This window comes from Vulpes vulpes, chromosome 7 (genome assembly GCF_048418805.1).
Source record: "Vulpes vulpes isolate BD-2025 chromosome 7, VulVul3, whole genome shotgun sequence".
Taxonomy (NCBI): Eukaryota; Metazoa; Chordata; class Mammalia; order Carnivora; family Canidae; genus Vulpes; species Vulpes vulpes.
In genome coordinates, this window is record NC_132786.1 from 7,591,757 (window position 1) to 7,610,869 (window position 19,113).

At 37.3% G+C, this 19,113-nt stretch overlaps 2 protein-coding genes across 3 annotated transcripts in view; one reads left to right on the forward strand and one right to left on the reverse strand.

The window, feature by feature from the left end:
* The window catches only part of MGAM (maltase-glucoamylase), a 136,725-nt gene that overhangs the window by 100,161 nt on the left and 17,451 nt on the right, over positions 1-19,113 (reverse strand). The window lies entirely within an intron of this gene.
* TAS2R38 (taste 2 receptor member 38) lies at positions 991-1,995 on the forward strand. The gene has a single exon (XM_025982207.2). The coding sequence runs from the start codon at positions 991-993 to the stop codon at positions 1,993-1,995; it is 1,005 nt and encodes a 334-aa protein (XP_025837992.1).

A 19,113-nucleotide genomic window follows, 5' to 3' on the forward strand; every position in this document is an offset into this window, starting at 1 on the left:
AAGGAGGCCCATATGGCTGGTGTGGAGGAAGGAGGAAGCAAGTATCATGGATGACATCTGAGAAGGGACAGAGGCCCTGATTAGATAGGAAGGACTCATAGACCACTGTAAGGACTTGGCTTTTATGGTGAGGGAATTGAGAGGCCCCGAAAGGCTTGAACGGAGCAAGCCTTGACATGATCTTAGTTATATTTTAACAGGATTGCTATTATTGCTTTGTAGAAAATGGGATAAAGGAATGGGGGTAGAAAGCAGAGAGAAAAATTAAAAGGCTTCTGCAATAAGCCAGGCCAGACCACCCCCTGCCCTATCCCTTCATGGCAGGTGCTGGCCTTGTGCATAGCAATGCTCCTCTTGCCAGCACAGTGCTTGGAATAATGATGATGTTTGAATGAAATTTTAGCAACAGCAGTCATAACTCATGGCTAATCCCAGGCGAGGAACCATCTATTTGTCCCCATTAAAAACAAAGTCTATGAGAAGAGTCATGCCTCAGAGGTGATAGAAGAAGGCATGCAACTGGAAAGAGGCACCATTTCAAACCTTAGTTCATCAAGAAGATATGCTTTGCCTGCTGCCAGTTCCCTTCAAACTCATAAGCAAATCCCACTCCCCCCTCCTCCCGTGCAGGTCCAGATGGGCATGCAAAACCAGACTTGGGAAACTGAGACCTGTCTCATTTGCATCCCTGATGCTGTGAGGGACACTGCATGGACACACCTGGGTTTATTAAAAGCTTCTGCATCACCCAAGAGAAAGAACCATCATTCTTCTACTCTTACAGTGAGTCCTTGTGTGTATCCAAGAGATATTCGAAAGCAACGATATCCCTCTAAGTTTGCTTTCAGAAATTTTTATGCATTCACTCTGGGACAGATCAGGCAAGAGCCTGATGCCTTGTGAAGGAGAGGTCCTGGCTTATAATGCACACTGACCCTTCTTTGCTGGGTGGTATGTTGAGCCTTAGATAGCCAAGTAAGAAGAGACATCATGTTGGCTCTGACTCCTGTTATAACTGTGTCCTATGAAGTCAAGAGTGCATTTATGTTCCTTTCAGTACTGGAGCTCGCGGTGGGGATCCTGACCAATGCCTTCATTTTCTTGGTGAATTTTTGGGATGTGGTGAGGAGGCAGCCACTGAGCAACTGCGATCTTATCCTTCTGAGTCTCAGCCTCACTCGACTTTTCCTGCATGGGCTGCTGTTTCTGGATGCCATCCAGCTTACATACTTCCAGCGGATGAAAGACCCACTGAGCCTCAGCTACCAGACCATCATCATGCTCTGGATGATCACAAACCAAGCTGGGCTCTGGCTCACCACCTGTCTCAGTCTTTTCTACTGCTCCAAGATTGTCCATTTCTCTCATACCTTCCTTCTCTGCTTGGCAAACTGGGTCTCCAGGAAGGCACCCCAGATGCTCCTGGGTGCCATGCTTTTCTCTTCTGCCTGCACTCTCCTCTGTTTGGGGGACTTCTTTAGTAGATCTGGCTTTGCATTCACAACTGTGCTACTCATGAATAATACAGAATTTAATTCACAAATTGTAAAACTCAATTTCTATTATTCCTCCATCTTCTGTACCCTGGGGTCAATCCCTCCTTTCATGTTTTTTCTGGTTTCTTCTGGGGTGCTGATTATCTCTCTGGGAAGGCACATGAGAACAATGAAGGCCAACACCAAAGACTCCGGTGACCCCAGCCTGGAGGCCCATATCAAAGCACTCATATCTCTCATCTCCTTTCTCTGCCTCTATGTGGTGTCATTCTGTGCTGCCCTTATCTCAGTGCCTTTAACCATGGTGTGGCACAACAAGATCGGGGTAATGATCTGTGTAGGGATCCTAGCAGCTTGTCCCTCTATACATGCAGCCATCCTGATCTCAGGCAATGCCAAGCTGAGGAGAGCTGTGGAGACCATTCTACTCTGGGTTCAGAGCAGCCTTAAGGTAAGGGCAGGCCACAGGGCAGATCTCAGGACTCCAGATCTATGTTGAGAGCAGACACAAAATGGGCTCTTCACAAATATGCCTCCAATTATTCATGAAGCCTTCAGAAACTTATTCCAATTTCTTCTGTGGACATAACTGAGAGTCTCTCTATGTATAGCAGAATAAAATAATTAAAGCTCTATCCATGGCCTAGGCAAGGATACCATGCATGGGTTCTCCAAGCTTTGAAAATGAATGAAATAGAGAGGTGAGATACTCAGTGTAAATGCTTTGTATACTGTGGGTTTATTAGTGCTTGATATGAACCAAACCATGACCAATGACCTCTTATGAAATACTATCTAAACCCCAAGATAACATGGTTGGCTTTTCATATGACTGCTAAACCTATCTCTTAAAACAGGTGCTAGCTAAATATTTGAAAATATTCACTACTACAGCAATTACACAATCCTCTTCAAACTCCACAATTTTCATGGAAGTGTAAGATATGAAAAGACCGACTTGGAAGATCAAGTGTCATCACTTCAGCTTCAAGAGGTACTACATACACTAAAACTCCTACAGGAACCAGAGAATAAGGGTCATTTTGCCTGAAAATACACCAATTCAGAAATGTACATTCAACCTGCTTTTATAGTAAGAAGAAAGAGAGGTAGATATCTGCTTGGTGGGTACCCAGGATACCAGCACTGGAATGTGCCTTCTGACTCTGCTTTATTTGCCCTTGAATACAGTGCTTTGCCTGGTACCAAACATTGGAACCTGCCAAAAGAGTCTTGCTGAGAGACATAGAGATTCAGCATTCTCTGTCTGCACAGGAGCATAGCCAGGAAGGCTCTCCTCAAATTGGATCTTACAAGACTCAGCAGAGAAAAAGATATATAAGACCTGTAAATCTTGATGGGCTTCAAAAGCATAGCAGGTCATCCACAGAGTCTCATAGCTCTGCCAGCTGTGGGAGATGCTGAGCAACTACTTCCTCTTCTCCAGCATCCAATTCCTCCTCTCAGTTATCCCAAACCTCCAAAACCAACTAACATTTTGTCACCTCCACAGGCTACACAATTTGTAACTGCATCTTGTTTCCTTTCCTTGGTGGACACCAAAGTTGTCCTAGATTTCCCTGCAAGGCAGCGGTCCCCACTCTTGGCTGCACATTAAAATCACCTGGGTAGCTTTTTAAAATCTCAGTGCCCAGGCCGCACATCAGGCCAATTTCATCAGATCTCTAGAAGTAGAACCCATGAATCATTTAAAGCCCTCAGGTGATTCCAGGTTGTAGCCAATGTTGAGAACCACTGCTCTAGATGCCTTTTGTCTTAAGCTGAATGATGTCAGACCCTCCCGTGGAAGACTTGTTTTATGACCTTTTTATTTTTAAAGATTTTATCTATTTGTTTATTGGTTTGAGAGAGAGAGAGCAAGCGGGGGGAGTGGGAGAGAGATAGAGGAGGAGGGAGAGGGACAAGTAGACTCCACGCTGAAGGAGGAGCCCAACGTGGGGCTCTATCTCATGACTCTGAAATCATGACCTGAGCTGAAACCAAGAGTCAGAAGCTTAACCAACTCAGCCACCCAGGTGCCCTGTCTTGTGCCCTTTTTAAAATTCCTTTTTTCCCTAGAGTACTTGGGAAAATGTGATCGTACAAGAAAATAGAGAACATTCCTTATTTTGCTTTTTTTCTTTTTGTATAAATTCTCTCTGAACCAGTCTCCATTACCTCTGACTCCTCTCCATGGCTTCATTTTAACATTATATTTTGATACAATTTCAAATTTATAGAAAAGTTGCAAGAGTTCCCATATATCCTTTACCCACATTCACTCATTATTTATGTTTTACTCCACTTCTCTCTTCAGTCCCCCACACAGATACTTCCAGTTCTAATCCAATAATACATGATTCCCTTTACTTTTCCTTTTTACACACTTGTAACTCCCTTGTCTTACCACGAGAAATACATTCCATTTATGCTTAATATATTTGCTCATTTGCTTATACCTAGATTATATAGTTTTGAAATTGTTATCCTATAGCACTGCAAAAGGCAAAATGGCTAACTAGAATTCAATATTTGTTTATAGTATTTTTTCATGTTTAGGTACAATTTATGTACAGCAAAATGCACAGATGCTAAACGTACAACATTGTACTATGTGAAATAAACGTACACAGGCACGTAAGTGACACTCCAAATAAGATGTACAGTATTTCATTAGCACAGACAGATCCAGTATTCCTCTTCTAGTCAATCCCCATCCACTTTGGGCAACCACTATACTCATTTCTTCCCATAGGTTAGTTTTGCCTGTTCTTATATAAATCCTATAGTAAATACTCCTTTGTTTCCTCTACTTTTGTTCAACATAATGTCTTTGATCCTTAATACTGCATGAGTCATAGCTTGTTTATTCACTTACTATTGATAAACATTTGCATTGGTCACAGTTTGGGGCTATTACAAACAAAGTATTTTTTTTAAGATTTATTTATTTATTTTAGGGAGAAAAGAGGGCATGAGTGGGGGGATGGGGCAGAAGGAGACAGAGAGAGAGAATCTCCAGCAGATTCCTGGCCAAGTGTGGAGCCCATTGCAGGGCTCAATCCCATGACCCTGAGATCTTGACCCAAGCTGAAACTAAGAGTCAGATGCCTAACCAACTGAATCCCTCAGGTGCCCCATGAATAAAGTTTTTTTTTAATGTTCTTAAATCCATCTTTTCATTTCTCTTAGATAAATATTTAAGAGTAGAATTACTGGATTGTTAAATTGATGTACACTTAACTTCATAAGAAAACTGCAAAGGGGTTTTCCGAAGTTAGTCAAACATTTTATGCTCCTATCAATAACATAACAGAGTCATTCCATATTCTTAACAGCATTTGGTGTTACCAGTCTTTGGAAATTTTGGCCACTCTAGCAGGGTGAATGGTGTCTCATTGCGGTTTTAATTTTCATTTCCCTGATAACTAATGATATGGAGCAACTTTTCATGTCCTTTTTGACCATTTGTATATCTTGTATTACAAAGGGACTGATTTGTTTGATTTTTTTTATTTGATCTTTTAAAAAATTTTATTATTTAAGTACAGCTGATGCCCTTTTTATATTGAATGGGTTTTTAAAATTAATTTGTGGGAGTTTGGTAGCATTGTGTGTATGTATAAAATAACTTCTATCTTCTATTTTGTTAACATAAGCATTTGCATTGAATAATTTTTAAATATTAAATCAATATTATATTCCTGGGACAAGCCCTCAATCAAAATGTATTATTATTTTATATGTTGCTCTATTTGACTTCCTAATATATTGTTAAAAATTTTTGTATCTATGTTCATGAGGAATACTCACCTCTATATTTTTTTTTAATATATTTTTTTTAATTTTTATTTATTTATGATAGTCATACAGAGAGAGAGAGAGAGGCAGAGACACAGGCAGAGGGAGAAGCAGGCTCCATGCACCGGGAGCCTGATGTGGGATTCGATCCCGGGTCTCCAGGATCGAGCCCTGGGCCAAAGGCAGGCGCCAAACCGCTGCGCCACCCAGGGATCCCCTCACCTCTATATTTTTAATACCATTCTCAGGTTTGGTATCAGGGTTATTCTGACATAACACAAGTTGGGAAAAGTTTCATCCATCTTAATTTCATTTAAGATTTTGTATAAAATTGGTATTATCTTTCCCTTAATATTTGGTGGCATTAATCAGAAATCTTATGGACCTGAAATTTCCTGTTAGGGAGGTTTTCTAAATTATTCAAATTACAATTTATTGAATAGGTATAGTACTATAAAGATTTTTAATTTCTTCTTGTGTCTCTTGGAAAGTTGCATTTTCCAAAGAATTTACCTATTATATCTAGGTTTTTTAATGTATTGCCATAAATTGGATCATAATATTCCTTTATTATCATTTTAATGTCTATAGCATTTGTTTTGCTATCCTCTTTCATTCCCAAGTTTGATAACTTTTCTTCTGTTTTTAATTCATCACTCTAGTTAGAGATTTATCAATTTATTGATATTTCCAAGAAATGAACTTCTTGTTTCACTGGACTTTCTTTACTTCTTTTAATTTTTCTACTCAGTACATTATATTATTCATTATTTTCCTCTTTCTACTTTTGTAGGTTTAATTTCTCTGCCTGTTTTAGCTTCTCAAGGCAGAGAATTAGATCATTGACTTTAATTTTTTTTGTTCTAACATAAACATTTAAAGCTTTAGCTTTCTGCTAAATATCCTATCTCACAAGGTTCAATATATTGTATTCCCTTGCAGCTTGCTGATGTAATTGACATACAACATTTGTAACATTAAGATGTACGTGTGATAACTTGGTATACATACAGTTTGCAAAATGTTTACCACAATAAAGTTTGTTAATAGATCCTTTGTCTTACATAATTTCCATTTTTCTGCTGTTCCTGGTTATGTTGAAAATATTTAATCTTTACTCTCATAGAAACTTCAAATATACAATACAGTATTGTTAGCTATAGTCATCATGTTGTACATTAGATCCCCAGAATTTATTTAACTAATAACTGAGAGTCTGTAGCCTTTGACCAACATTTTCCCCTTCCTTTCCCCCTAGCCCAGGCCCTGGCAACCACCATCTTTCCCTGTTTCTATGAGTGCAATGATTTTACATCATAAAAACAAGTGAGATTATACAATAGTTATCATTGTTGGACTTATTTTATTAGTAAATGCCCTCAAGATCCATCCATATTGTCACAGATTGCAAGGTTTCCATCTGAATAATACATATCACATTTTCTTTGTCCATTCATCCACTCATAGACACTTAGATCGTTTGGTTACTGTGAATAATACTACGATAAACATAGGAATGTAGATATCTCTTCAATGCCCTGTTTTCATTTTCTTTAGTCATATACCCAGAAGTAAGATTACTAGATCATATGGTAGTTCTACTTATAACTTTTTGAGGATTCCCCCATACTGGTTCCCATAGTAACTGTATCAATTTACATTGCCACCAACAGGGCACAAATGTTCCACATCTTCACTAGTTATTCTAACAGGTGTGAAATGGTATTTCACTGTGGTTTTGATTTGCATTTCCTGATGATGATGATGATGATGATGATGATTTTGATTTTGAGAACCTTTTCGTGTACTTGTTAGCCATTTGTATGTCTTCTTTGGAAAAATGTCTATTCAAGTCCTCTGCCCATTTTTAAATCGGGTTATTTATTCTTTTGCTTTTGAATTGTATGAGTTCCTTTTTTATATTTTGGATATTGATTCCTTATCATATATGTAGTTTACAGATATCTTCTCCCAGACTCAAGAGTTGAGACTTGTTCACGTTAATGGTTATAAAATAACTTTAAACAGGGAAGTGATATGATTACAGCAATAATTTTATAAAGATTTGTCTAATATTGGTTTGAAGAGGAGGAGGAAAAGAGTTTAAACCATTTGAACTTCAACTGCAGTTAAAGATTTGGACTAGAATGGGGCAGTAGAAATGAAGTAGATGGAGTAAATATGAAAGACCTTTAGAAAAACATCAACTAGCATCTTAAGACAAAAAAAGGAAGATTCAAGGAAGTTTCCAGTGTGTGTGTTGTAATATGATGTAATAACTAACAAAAATAAAGAAGTTGAGAAGAGAAGTGGGATTGAGTTTGAAGAAAGTGGTATATGTGGTTTGGAACTTCCTGCAGCTGGATTGATATCAGGTTATCTATTTGGAAAACACAGCATAATTTTGGAAACAAAGAACTGAAATTCAGATTAGAAGACAGAACCAATAGACCTGTGGTCATCAAAAGAGAATCTATCCTGAAAAATGTAATGTAATGTAAATTGGTCTTAAAGTTAGAAGAAAATAAATTGGCAAGGTTAGGCGGAGCAATTAGAGGTAGTGAGGATGGTTGCTTGGAATGGACTAGATTTTTGTTTATTGCCTTCCTAGTACCTTTTTCCCCCTCCACCCAGAAATAATTGCTCTTCATGCTCCAACTAAGATATGTACCAGGATCTTGCCCTCTGACCATATTCGATGAATCCATTCTAAGCCTATCAAAATCTACCAAAACCTACTTTTCTAACTTGATCCAAGAAAAATTTGTAAGACATGAAATCCAGCAGCTTCTCATGGTTCGTTTCCTGAGAAGGTATTATGCTTTTTAAAGGGGGTGAGGGGAAGAGGAGGTGATGGTATAGGAGACAATCCTAAGCTCTCTTACAAAGTAGTCTCTAAATATGCACAACTACTTTTGTAAGTACTTGGTGGAAATGCCCCAAGTCTCCCTCACTCGAGATAATTTCTCCTCATCATCCAGCAAATTTTCTGTGTATAGCTGAGGGATATCCATGCTAAAAGTGGACATAGCGGAAATTAAAAAAAAAAAAAAAGAGCTAGTGATAATAAAGTATGTGCTTCCCTATTTTGCTGAGAATCAGATCTGCCAAGTACAGACACAATTCAGGTCCTCTGGATCCTTTTAGTTTGACCAGAAAGGCCATTGAAATCTTCCTAAGTGAAAGCATGCATGCATATGCACATTTCCCAAAGGAAGCATGATTGATGGGATGAGCACTAGGTATTATACTATATGATGGCAAATTGAACTTAAATTTTAAAAATGTAAAAACAAAACAAAAACAAAAAACAAAGGAAGCATGAGAAAACTAACCACCCATCTATGAACTAAGAATTTCCAGCATTCATTCCAAACATTCCAACCTCACACTTACTGAAATGATTAGTAGGATTCTTGGGGGAGGTGATATTTGAGTCTCTGAAGTTAGCCTAACACTCAATGGATCCAAGCAGTTGTTTATACAGTTTAGTTTTGTGTAAACCTGGATTTTTCTACTGCACTATTTTGTATCTTTCTTTTTCCATTTGGATCTTTGCACAATGACTTTGAATATCAGGTAGAGGTGCTTTTTCTTGCCACTCGTTGCTTCTAGAATAGAAACTTTCAGAGAGACAATTCATAGTGTAGTCAGGGAATAATGTAGTCAGTGATTAATTAAGCATAGGGGTTCTAGAGTCCTAAAGCCTGTTTAAAATCTCAGCTACAACACTGACTAAATTTGAAACACCAAAGTATTTACTGATAGATGAACAGATGAATAAATTGTGACATATGCATGGGATCGTATACAACACAGCAGTGAATTCACAAATTTACTGTCAAATGAGAAAAGCATGTTTTAGGACAATTCATGCAATCCCATCTATGTAGGCCTTAAATACCTAGAATATACCACAATATATTATACAGAGATAAGTAAGTGTGTAACAAAGTATGAAAAAATATGCAAGAATTATAAACATCAAATTCAGGAGAGTGGTTACTGGCAGTGGAAGAGAAGTGGAATGCTCTTGGTGAGTAGTACAAGATGAATTTTAATTATGTCTTGATGTTTCATTTCTGAGATTAAGAGATGGATGGGCATTTATTATATTATTCTTTACTCCTTTTTATACCTCTGAAATGTTACATGATACATTTTTTGAAAGATTGCATCAAAGACTCAGCCCTGTTTTTGTTGACATTACACACAATTTAAGCACTCTGGATACTTCTTTGTTAGGACATTTACACGTAGATACACAATTGTATAAATCGGATTCATTCTTTCTACTAAAAGTCTGATTTTGGAAAACTTATTTAACACTAAATAATCTAACCTATTTTCTATGCTAAAATTTTTCATAAGTGAAACAGATGACATTAAATAAATTTCTAAAGTTACAAAATAAAAGATTAATTTCCAACATATGTTTCTAATTTCAAAATTATTCATCAAATATTCTATTCACATTTTTAAAAATCTATACTTGAAAACAACTATTTTCCATTATGAAGCAGAATGCAACTAAATGTTTCTAGTTAAAATCTCAGTGCACAAAAAAAATCTCAGTGCACAATATTATATCTCAATGAACATTATTAATCTAAAATTGTAATCTGCAAAAGAAAAAGAATTAGGTTTCTAACTCCAAATCAAAAGCATTATAAAATTATTAAAATATAATCTAACAATTAAACATTTCTAATTTTCAATTGGTATTTTTTCAGTTGATTTAAAACATTGTCTCAATATCATACATTTTGTGTTTTGTGTTCAGTTTATTTATTTTTTATGTTCAGTTTAATACAACATTTTTTCTTGAATGAATCAGCTGCGATTATAAAATATCACACACAGAGAACAAACTGAGGGTTGATGGAGGGAGGTGGGTGGGAAGATGGGCTAAGTGGGCGATGGGCATTAAGGAGGGTACTCATTGGGATGAGCATTGAGTGTTACATGTAAGTGATGAACCACTAAATTCTACTCCTGAAATCAATACTACACTATATATTAACTAACTTGAATTTAGATTTTAAATAAAGAAATCTAACACTCTAAATTCCATTTAGCCTTTTGAACATGTACAGTTAGAATGATGTTTGATAGGAGTTGAATGACTTCGAAAATAAAATAAATTGCTTGTAGCAGCTTAAAAAAACTAAAAAATAAAATAAAATATCATAGATTCATTCTTCTCTAGAAAGTGCTCCACCATCTTCAATATTTAAAACACCACAGTATTTCTAGCTATAAGGTAGTCATATAATTTCTCCTTCACTCCACAGACAATCTTTCAGAGCATTGTAAAAGTTTTAGGGCCACTTTTTTTTTTTTTTTTACAAAAGCATCACCTATTTTATTTTCATTCAGAAATTAATCCTATGGAAATTCTAATTCTTTCTTCCACTTAATTAAATGTTCATCAGATATCTTTTCTATACAGCAATTGTTCTTTATTTTGTAATGGTATCTTAAACTTTATTTTTTGGCAAAGACATATTTTGCACTTTCAATGCATAAAGTATTATTTGCTTTTCACAAAGAAATGCATTCTCTCCCATTTTTCTAGCAGCATATGGCCTCATCCTGATTTCCCCCTTTCAGTAAAGGTCTGACTTTAAACTCTTGCTCTACTCTAAGAAAAAAAGTAGTTTTGCAAGCATGACAATAGCTAACAACTGAACTCCTTCCACTGAGGTAGCACTGGAGACAGACCTGGTGAGTCCAGATTCCTGCTCCAGCCTCCAGCCCACTGCTCCCTGTGGGAATGTGTTCTCAGCAGTATCAGAACTTCTAAATACTTGGCTATGTGTCGAAAGCTCCAAAATTTCAAAATGTTGACTCAATTTTTTTAAAACACTGAAGAGATCAAACAAAATATAGCTTCATGCTGAATGCAATCTGTGGGCTGCCAGCCCATGACCTCTGCTACCAATCTATGACCTCACTCTCATGTGGTGTGAGGTGCTTTCCTGTTTGGGCACTTACTCACAAGAGATGAGGAACTAGAGAGGAAACCAAGAGAGAAACTCTTCAGAAGACGCTATTTAAGTCGAATTACCCAGAATGTTATAGTGGATTCTTCTAGTCTTATGTTATTTTCCTATTGATGGGCACAGAGCAAGAATATTGCCCTGAGGAATTCTCCTGAAGGCTGCTGAGTTTAGGGACTAAAGAGAAGGGTAGAGTCTTGCCTCCCATCAGGCTTCCCATCAGTTAGTCCTGGATTGCAGTGACCACAGACAAGTTCTAGGTGCTCGCCATGTGGAGAGAGCAGGGGTTGGGCTCCAAATTCTGAGTCTTAGCAGCCACATCCCATGAACAAGTTTAAGTTCAACTCTGTCATGTATTTCAGTTATTAGTTCCTGAGCATCTCCATCAAAACTCTAGACATTGACTTACCTTCTGGGACTTAGAATTTTTGAACAAAAATCTGAAACACACATAGTATTTTATTTTACTTCCTTCATAGAGTTTTCTACCTAGAGGCCTCTGGAATATATTTTTTCTTCTTTTTTAAACAAAGCCCCAGTTTATGTAGATTTGGATCCCTTTTCATTGATTTTGCCTAACTTTCAGCCTTTTTCACTTACACTATCTCTCACAATTTCTTTGACCATTACAGCTCTTATAAATATCAGTTTCACGTTCCTCCCTGGCAAAGCACAGCACAACATACATAGAAGTTCTGCTGGATCCAGCATCATAGTCTCTTCCTCCTCCAATAACACTTCTTTCTTTTTTTTCTTTTTTTTCTTTTTCTGTAAATTTTGAATTGACATCTTAGTGATATCTTCAAATATTCTCATTCTTTTTTTTGCAGTATCTAATCTGCTGTTCGGAACCCTTCTCTCCACAAACTGTCTCAAACATCAGCCACTACATCTCAAAGCATTTGTTTGTCCATTTCATGATATGAGGGCACATTCTTTTTATAAAATCAGTCAGTATTCTCTAAAATAGTGAAAATGTAAGAGATGTTTTCTAGCATCTCCTGTGTCTGATAATGACTTTGTGTCACCAACAGACATGGCAGGTCTTTCTTCACAATGTTCACCCTATTTTGAGTGATTGCATTCTCACATATCCACTGATCTTTTTTTCCTCTGTGTTAAAACTGGAAGTGGGAGATTAGGGAGTCTCCCCTACACTCAAGGTGGAAATGAGACTGTTATGATATTAAAAGGGTCAAATCTTATAGGATTTGATGAAGGAAGATGGGGGGAGTTTTTCCACCCTTTGGTTCTGTTTTGCCAAAGATAACCTGAGTATGAAGTCTGACCACTGAACATAGTGTTTCTTTGTCCTGATGCTGCAGTAGTTGGCTATGAATGCAGCAATGTCCTCATTATCCAAGTGGATGACTATCCCCTGCAGCATGACCTCTCATTTATTCAGTGAGCCACTGCACAAAGTGGAAGCCAACTTTCCATGCTGTTCCTGGTAGGCTCCAGAACCTGACACCCTTCCCATAGGCTCTAAACCTTCCCCTCTTTAGGCTCCACTGCCACCTCTCACTTCCAGTTCCTGACTCTTAATGTTAGAGCATACATAATACAGTTTTTTTTTTTTAAGATTTTACTTATTCATTTGAGAGAGAGAGATAGAGAGAGAGGGAGAGCACAAAACAGGGGGAGAAGCAGAGGGAGAAGCAGTCTCCCTGCTGAGCAGGGACCCTGATGCTGGCTTGATCCCAGGACCCTGGGATTATGGCCTAAGCTGAAGGCAGACACTTATCTAACTGAGCCACCCAGGTGCCCCACATAATACAGTTCTAATAGAGAGTTCTAGTTGCTCCCAAAGCAGGCTTATTCCACGCATCCTATGAATTCTGGGTTGTCACATTATCTGCAATGTGGCAATTTACTTTAAAATAACACAGTTTAGTATCATATATATGAACATCAATTATGAACATAAATTAACTCTATATAAACTAAGAGGTGATAGTTATCATTTGAAGTACTGTTGTCACAATCCATACTTCAGGGTAGTTATTTAAGTAAGATATGAAACTTTCTAATCAGGAATCACCACCTTCAGAGATGGTCTAGCTCTTAAATTATCCTTATTAAAAACTACTTAACTCACACAAAGAATATTACACAAAATTTTAATTGATTAAATGTATTTTATAGGCCTTACCGCCCTCTCATAAGTAAATGATAAAAATCCAACAAGCCTAGAAACCTAGTGCCATATTGCAGTGTTCCAAGCACTGTGGATGTTCTGGGGTTATAGTGCTGATAAGAATAAGCTCACCCCTGCCTTCACAACTTCATAGAGTCTAGCAGAGGAAGCAAACAGCTGCATTATCATGCATTTCCCTTTGCCCTCAGGGAGAAAGTACATGATACCTTAAGTCCATAGATAAAGGGCACTAAAACCCAATTGGAGTAAGGAAGGAGAATCAGAAAAAATTTCCTGAATGAAGTCACCTTCAACCTGAGACTCAAAGAATGAGTGAAAAGTATCTAGTTAAAAAGAGTATATAGGGATATATATATATATATATATATATATATATATACACACACACACACACACACACCTTGGAGAGAGGAGGTAGTTTGATTGCCGCTTTGCATGTATTATGTGCTCAGTAAGAATATGTCAGGTGAATATACAAAAACCTTGATCTAAGAGAGAGTATAAAGAACTAGAAGTCTAATGTTACTAGCACATAGTCCGTGGGTATATGTGGTGTCCAGAGATGTACAGAAAAACCAGAACGTATATCCCAAGTGCCTAGAAGAGTATCTGGCACATGGCAAGCACTCAGCAACATATGTGAAAAGAATGAACATATAAAGATTCACAGACCACATTGAGGAACCAAAACATTATTCTAACAGCAAAGGAAAGTTATTCAAATGTTTCATCAGGGAAATGATACAATCAAGTCTGTATTTTAGAAAGATCATTCTGATTGCAGAGTTAACAGTTGAAGCGAGATTATGGCAAGAGGTTTCTATGGAAGTTGTTGAGAGGATGGAGGATAGACCTGGTGAGAGAGCAGGAGCGAGCTGTGAGAAAGGAGAAAAGAACACAGGTTGACAGACTTGAGTCAGAGTCATCACGGCATAGAGTCTGAGTGGAAGAAAGGAGAAGGGAAGGGAAAGGAAGGGAAGGGAAGGGAAGGGAAGGGAAGAGAGAGAAGAGAAGAGAAGAAGAGAAGAGGAGAGGAGAGGAGAGGAGAGGAGAGGAGAGAAGAGAAGAGAAGAGAAGAGAAGAGAAGAGAAGAGAAGAGAAGAGAAGAGGAGGGGAAGATAAGAGGAGGGGAGGAGAGGAGAGGAGAGAAGCCAAGGAGAAGACTCATATTTTATGATTTGGGCAGCTGAATAGATGATCTTCATATTCCAAGAGAGAATATAAGGGGAGGAATGTGCTTTAGTAGAGGGTAGTAATTAATAAATTTAGGGACATGTTGACTTCAGGTTGCCTATGGAGTATCTCAGTGAAAACTGAAACAGAAAATACGCAGATCTGAAACTCAGAATAAAGATTTAAGAATCACTTTAGGAGTGACTGAAACTGTGAGACTCAGAAGAGAAGAGAGATAAGTATACAATTTAAGGAATACATGTAGGAGAAGAAAGTAAAAGGAGAGGCTAGAGAGAAAGATGGGAAACCAGGAGAATGTAGAATCATGGAGGCCAAAAAGGTATACAACATAAGATGATGTAGGCCCTTGTTCAAGATCAGGAAATATGAAGACCAAACTGTATGCATTTAACTAATGAGTAGGGGTCATTACTTTGTGATGTAGTCATGGTGGAATATGTATTGGAGTGACCTGAGGAGAAAGTGGGAGGTGAGGCAGTAAAAACTGACAATCCTTTCAAGAATTGTGACTGTGAAGCTAAGAAGAAACACGAGGTCTCTTTCAATTTCCAAGTTTTCTCATTAAACTAATTGAAAGAATATATATGCAATATATAATGAAGGCAATATATACATTTAAATGTCCATGTGCCTAATAATAAAGCTCAAGAGACAGAATTTATCTTTCTCTGTGTGATGTATAAAATATAGTTATTTTGGTAAACAGTCATATTGATACCACTCCAAAACAGCAAGCAATGAATCATAAGAGCCCCTTCTTCTAGGTTTCCTTCCCAGATACCACCCCATGATATCTATGGTTGCTTATCAATCCAAAGTGGCCAGTCACAGTTCCTACTGTCACTGGTATTTTTGCTGCCTTGTCACCACAGGGTGTAGATTTTGAAAACAGGTAGCCCACCTGTTTGGTGCCATACTTGCCAGCTTTAATAGTTGATCCTAGAAGCTGAGTGAAGGGAAACTCTATGACTCCTATTTTTGCTCTCCCTTGGAAGAGTTCTTAATAACTGTCCATTTCAGTTCTCTTCTCTCTCTCTCTCTCTCTCTCTCTCTCACTCTCTCTCTCTCTTACACACACACACACACACACACACACACGCTGTTTTCCCTATAGCACACCCACAATATACCCAGAAGAGCCTTGTTTAGCTATATACTGTGTATCCTTCAAATTTTTTTCTAAGAACAGGTGCGGGCATGGTTTTCTATTGCCCTGAACTCTGGCAATTAGAGTTTACAGCAAATTCCATTGTCTTAGTAAGACAATTATTACATTGCAGAATATACGTGCTAAAGACTGCATTTTCATTTTAATACCATGTGAAGATTACCAAAGTCAGATCTTTTTTCTATCTTTTTAAAAAATGTTTTATTGTGGGAAAATATACATAAAATTCTCCATCTTGACCATTTGTAAGTGCACTCACAATGCTGTGTAACCATCCCCACCATCCATCACCATAGCTCTTTTCATCTTGTAAAACTGAAACTCTATATCCATTAAAGTCAATTTTCCTCCTTAAAAAAGACTTTCTCCTGTATTTTTATGGCTTAGTCTGGAGAAGAAATGTCCAATTTAACTCACTAAGCAGAGAGTCTTATTCCTCAGCCTATAACATCTAAATGAGGATTATAGTGATCTCATCTTTTTTCAAAAACAATATATGGGTACGTTCCTTATAACCATGCAGCTAGAAGGTCCTTCCTGATGATTTTCCCAAAGCAATGAGCTGTGGACTCCAAATGCTGTTGACTTCTCCGGTAACCCTTCAGTGGCACTTTTATTGGCCATTGCAGACTTCTGATTCTATAGCAATTTTTCTGATGCTATCAAGGTTAAAGAAATCACTGGACTCCAAACGCCTTGAAAAAGAATTTGGATCTTTCTTTAGATTTCTTCACAAGAGACAGAACTGTCCCATGTTGTGTCAGTCAGAAGGCTTCCCCCAAATCCTCTGCAGACATTCCTTTGTATTATGACATTTTCTCCCCTTCTGGTGTTACTTGAAAGATTTTATGCTTTGCTGTAGTAGAAAATTCACCTGACACTAAAGTGTATTAATTTTATTGATAAAGTTCATCAGCAAGTCTCTTAAGTAATCAGCTCCTATGTAACAACAGTCAAGTCTCTGAAACCCACACTGCCTAGAATAGTGACATGGTGAGCATAACGGGGGTCCAATAAATATGTGGAGTCCTTCTGGATAGCTACCCAGGGTCTCCAAGTAATTACACTGTGACCAGAGAAAATCAGGTTTGATCAGATTAAAAACAACAGCAACAACAACAACAACACACACACACACACACACAGCTTAGAAGACTCTCCAAGTACATAAGAGGCAATTTTAATATTTCAAAACTCTCAAAATGTCCATGTCTTGTGATCCAGCACTTAAGCTGTAGAGAAGTTAGTCTAAGGAAATTATTTAGGCTGTGTATGGAGATGCTTGTACTTGAGTGTTCTCTGTACATTGAGCATGTGAGAAAATCACTAAAGTACTAAGAATTTATACCAAGGTGACAGGTATCATGCTGATAAAATTATAAGCATTACCTTGCTAATTCTTACAACAATCGTATGTAGCATTTACTACAATTACTTCATTATTAGATAAAGAAATGGAAGCTTAAAGAGATTAAGGAACTTAGTTAATGACATCCAGCTAGTGAATGGCAGAAGCAGTAACCAAACCCAGGACTAACTTAAAAATTTTGTTCTTATCCACTATACTTTACCAGAAGAATCACAATTGTCAATTGTTTTGTTTTTCTTTTTCTCTTTTTCTTTTTTCTTCTTTTTCTTTTTCTATTTCTTTTTCTTTTTCTTTTTCTTTTTCGAGAGAAAGAGGAAGCAGAGCCAGGGATGGAGGAAAGAAGGAAAGGGAAAGAATCTTAAGGGCTCAATCTCACAATTCTGAGATCATGACCTGAGCCAGAATCAAGAGTCAGACGCTTAACCAACTGAACCACCCAGGAGCCCCTTAATTTTTCCAGAGACAGTTGTCAATTATTAAGTGAATTATATTACGTTTACACCCAAATACTATATGTATATTAAATAATACATTTCCAGGGAAGCTGGCTGGCTCAGTCAGTGGAGCATGGGACTCTTAATCTCAGGGGATCATGGTTCCAGCCTCATGTTGGGTGTAGAGATTACTTAAAAATAAATAAAAATAATACATTATCAAATCTATATTTTAACATAGAAGTACATTTATATAGTACGAGTTTAATTTCTGGTGTATGGATTACAAAACAACATATGCAATATGATCTCATTTTTCATACAGTATCTATCATCTATCATCTATCTGTCTACTACCTACTCATTTAGAAAGAATATACACCCAGAGATGTTAACAGTGACTATAGCTAAACGTGTGAACTTATATGAACTTTTTTGTTTTTTCAATTTTCCCTGAAAATATTTTCTAGCCATTTTTTATAATGAGCACATGTAGCTTTTATATTAGGGGAAATATAATAAAAGGAAAGCTTCAAATTTAACATGCAGTAGAAATTCCTTGATAATACGACTATTCACCCTCACTTCACTCCTGTATCTAGCAGAGTGTCATACTCAAGAAATACTGAATGGTCCCCATCTTCACATGGCACATAGTCTAGAAGGTGAGCTGGGGCTAGAGAGGAGAAGTCCATGATAGAGGGTACTGTGCAGAGCTGTATGACATGGAATAGAACAGATGGGGCATAGGAGGACCTGCTCTCTAACATTAGTAACTTCAGGTAGATTTCTTGTCTTAAAACTTTAATTTTGACATAATTTCAGAAATGCAGGAAGGTTGCAAGGAAAATACAAATAATTTCCAGGTACCCTTCACCCAGATTCTCTACTTGTTAACATTTTACTACCTGTCTTTCCCACTGCATTTCTTTTGTTTTTATTTTTTCCTGTTAGAAATATTTATTGAGGACCTCCCATGTGCCAAGGAGTTTTCTAGGCACAAAGGGATACATTAGCAAACAAGAAGTCAAGATGTGGTCTTTCAGGGAGTCCCTATTCCAGAAGAAACAACTCATTTATTTGACAGACATTCTGAGTATTTAAGTATGAGGACTTATACGGGACATTGGGATACAGCAGTAAAAGATACCTCTTGCTTCAGTGAGCTAATCAAGATCAACAAGGAAGAAGAAATTAAATAACAAAAAGACAGCATAATTGAGATATACATGGGTACTGTAAGAGCATAGACATAAGGGACCAAACCCAGACATAGATGAGGAGAGGTGTCAGAGAAAGCCGATGGTCAGCTTAAGGGCCCCAGCCTTACTTTTTCTTCAACTTCCACCATTCCTCCAAACCTTGTGCATTTTTTTTTTATTTACTCTCTCTCTCTCAAATAAATAAATAAATAAATAAATAAATAAATAAATAAATCTTTAAAAAAAATGTTCCCTTGTATTAGAAACCCTCTGGTAGGAAGCTTCCTCT

Bases quoted from the DNA above. Each gene is read 5' to 3' on its own strand.
- TAS2R38 (XM_025982207.2), top strand. From the start codon at position 991: ATGTTGGCTCTGACTCCTGTTATAACTGTGTCCTATGAAGTCAAGAGT.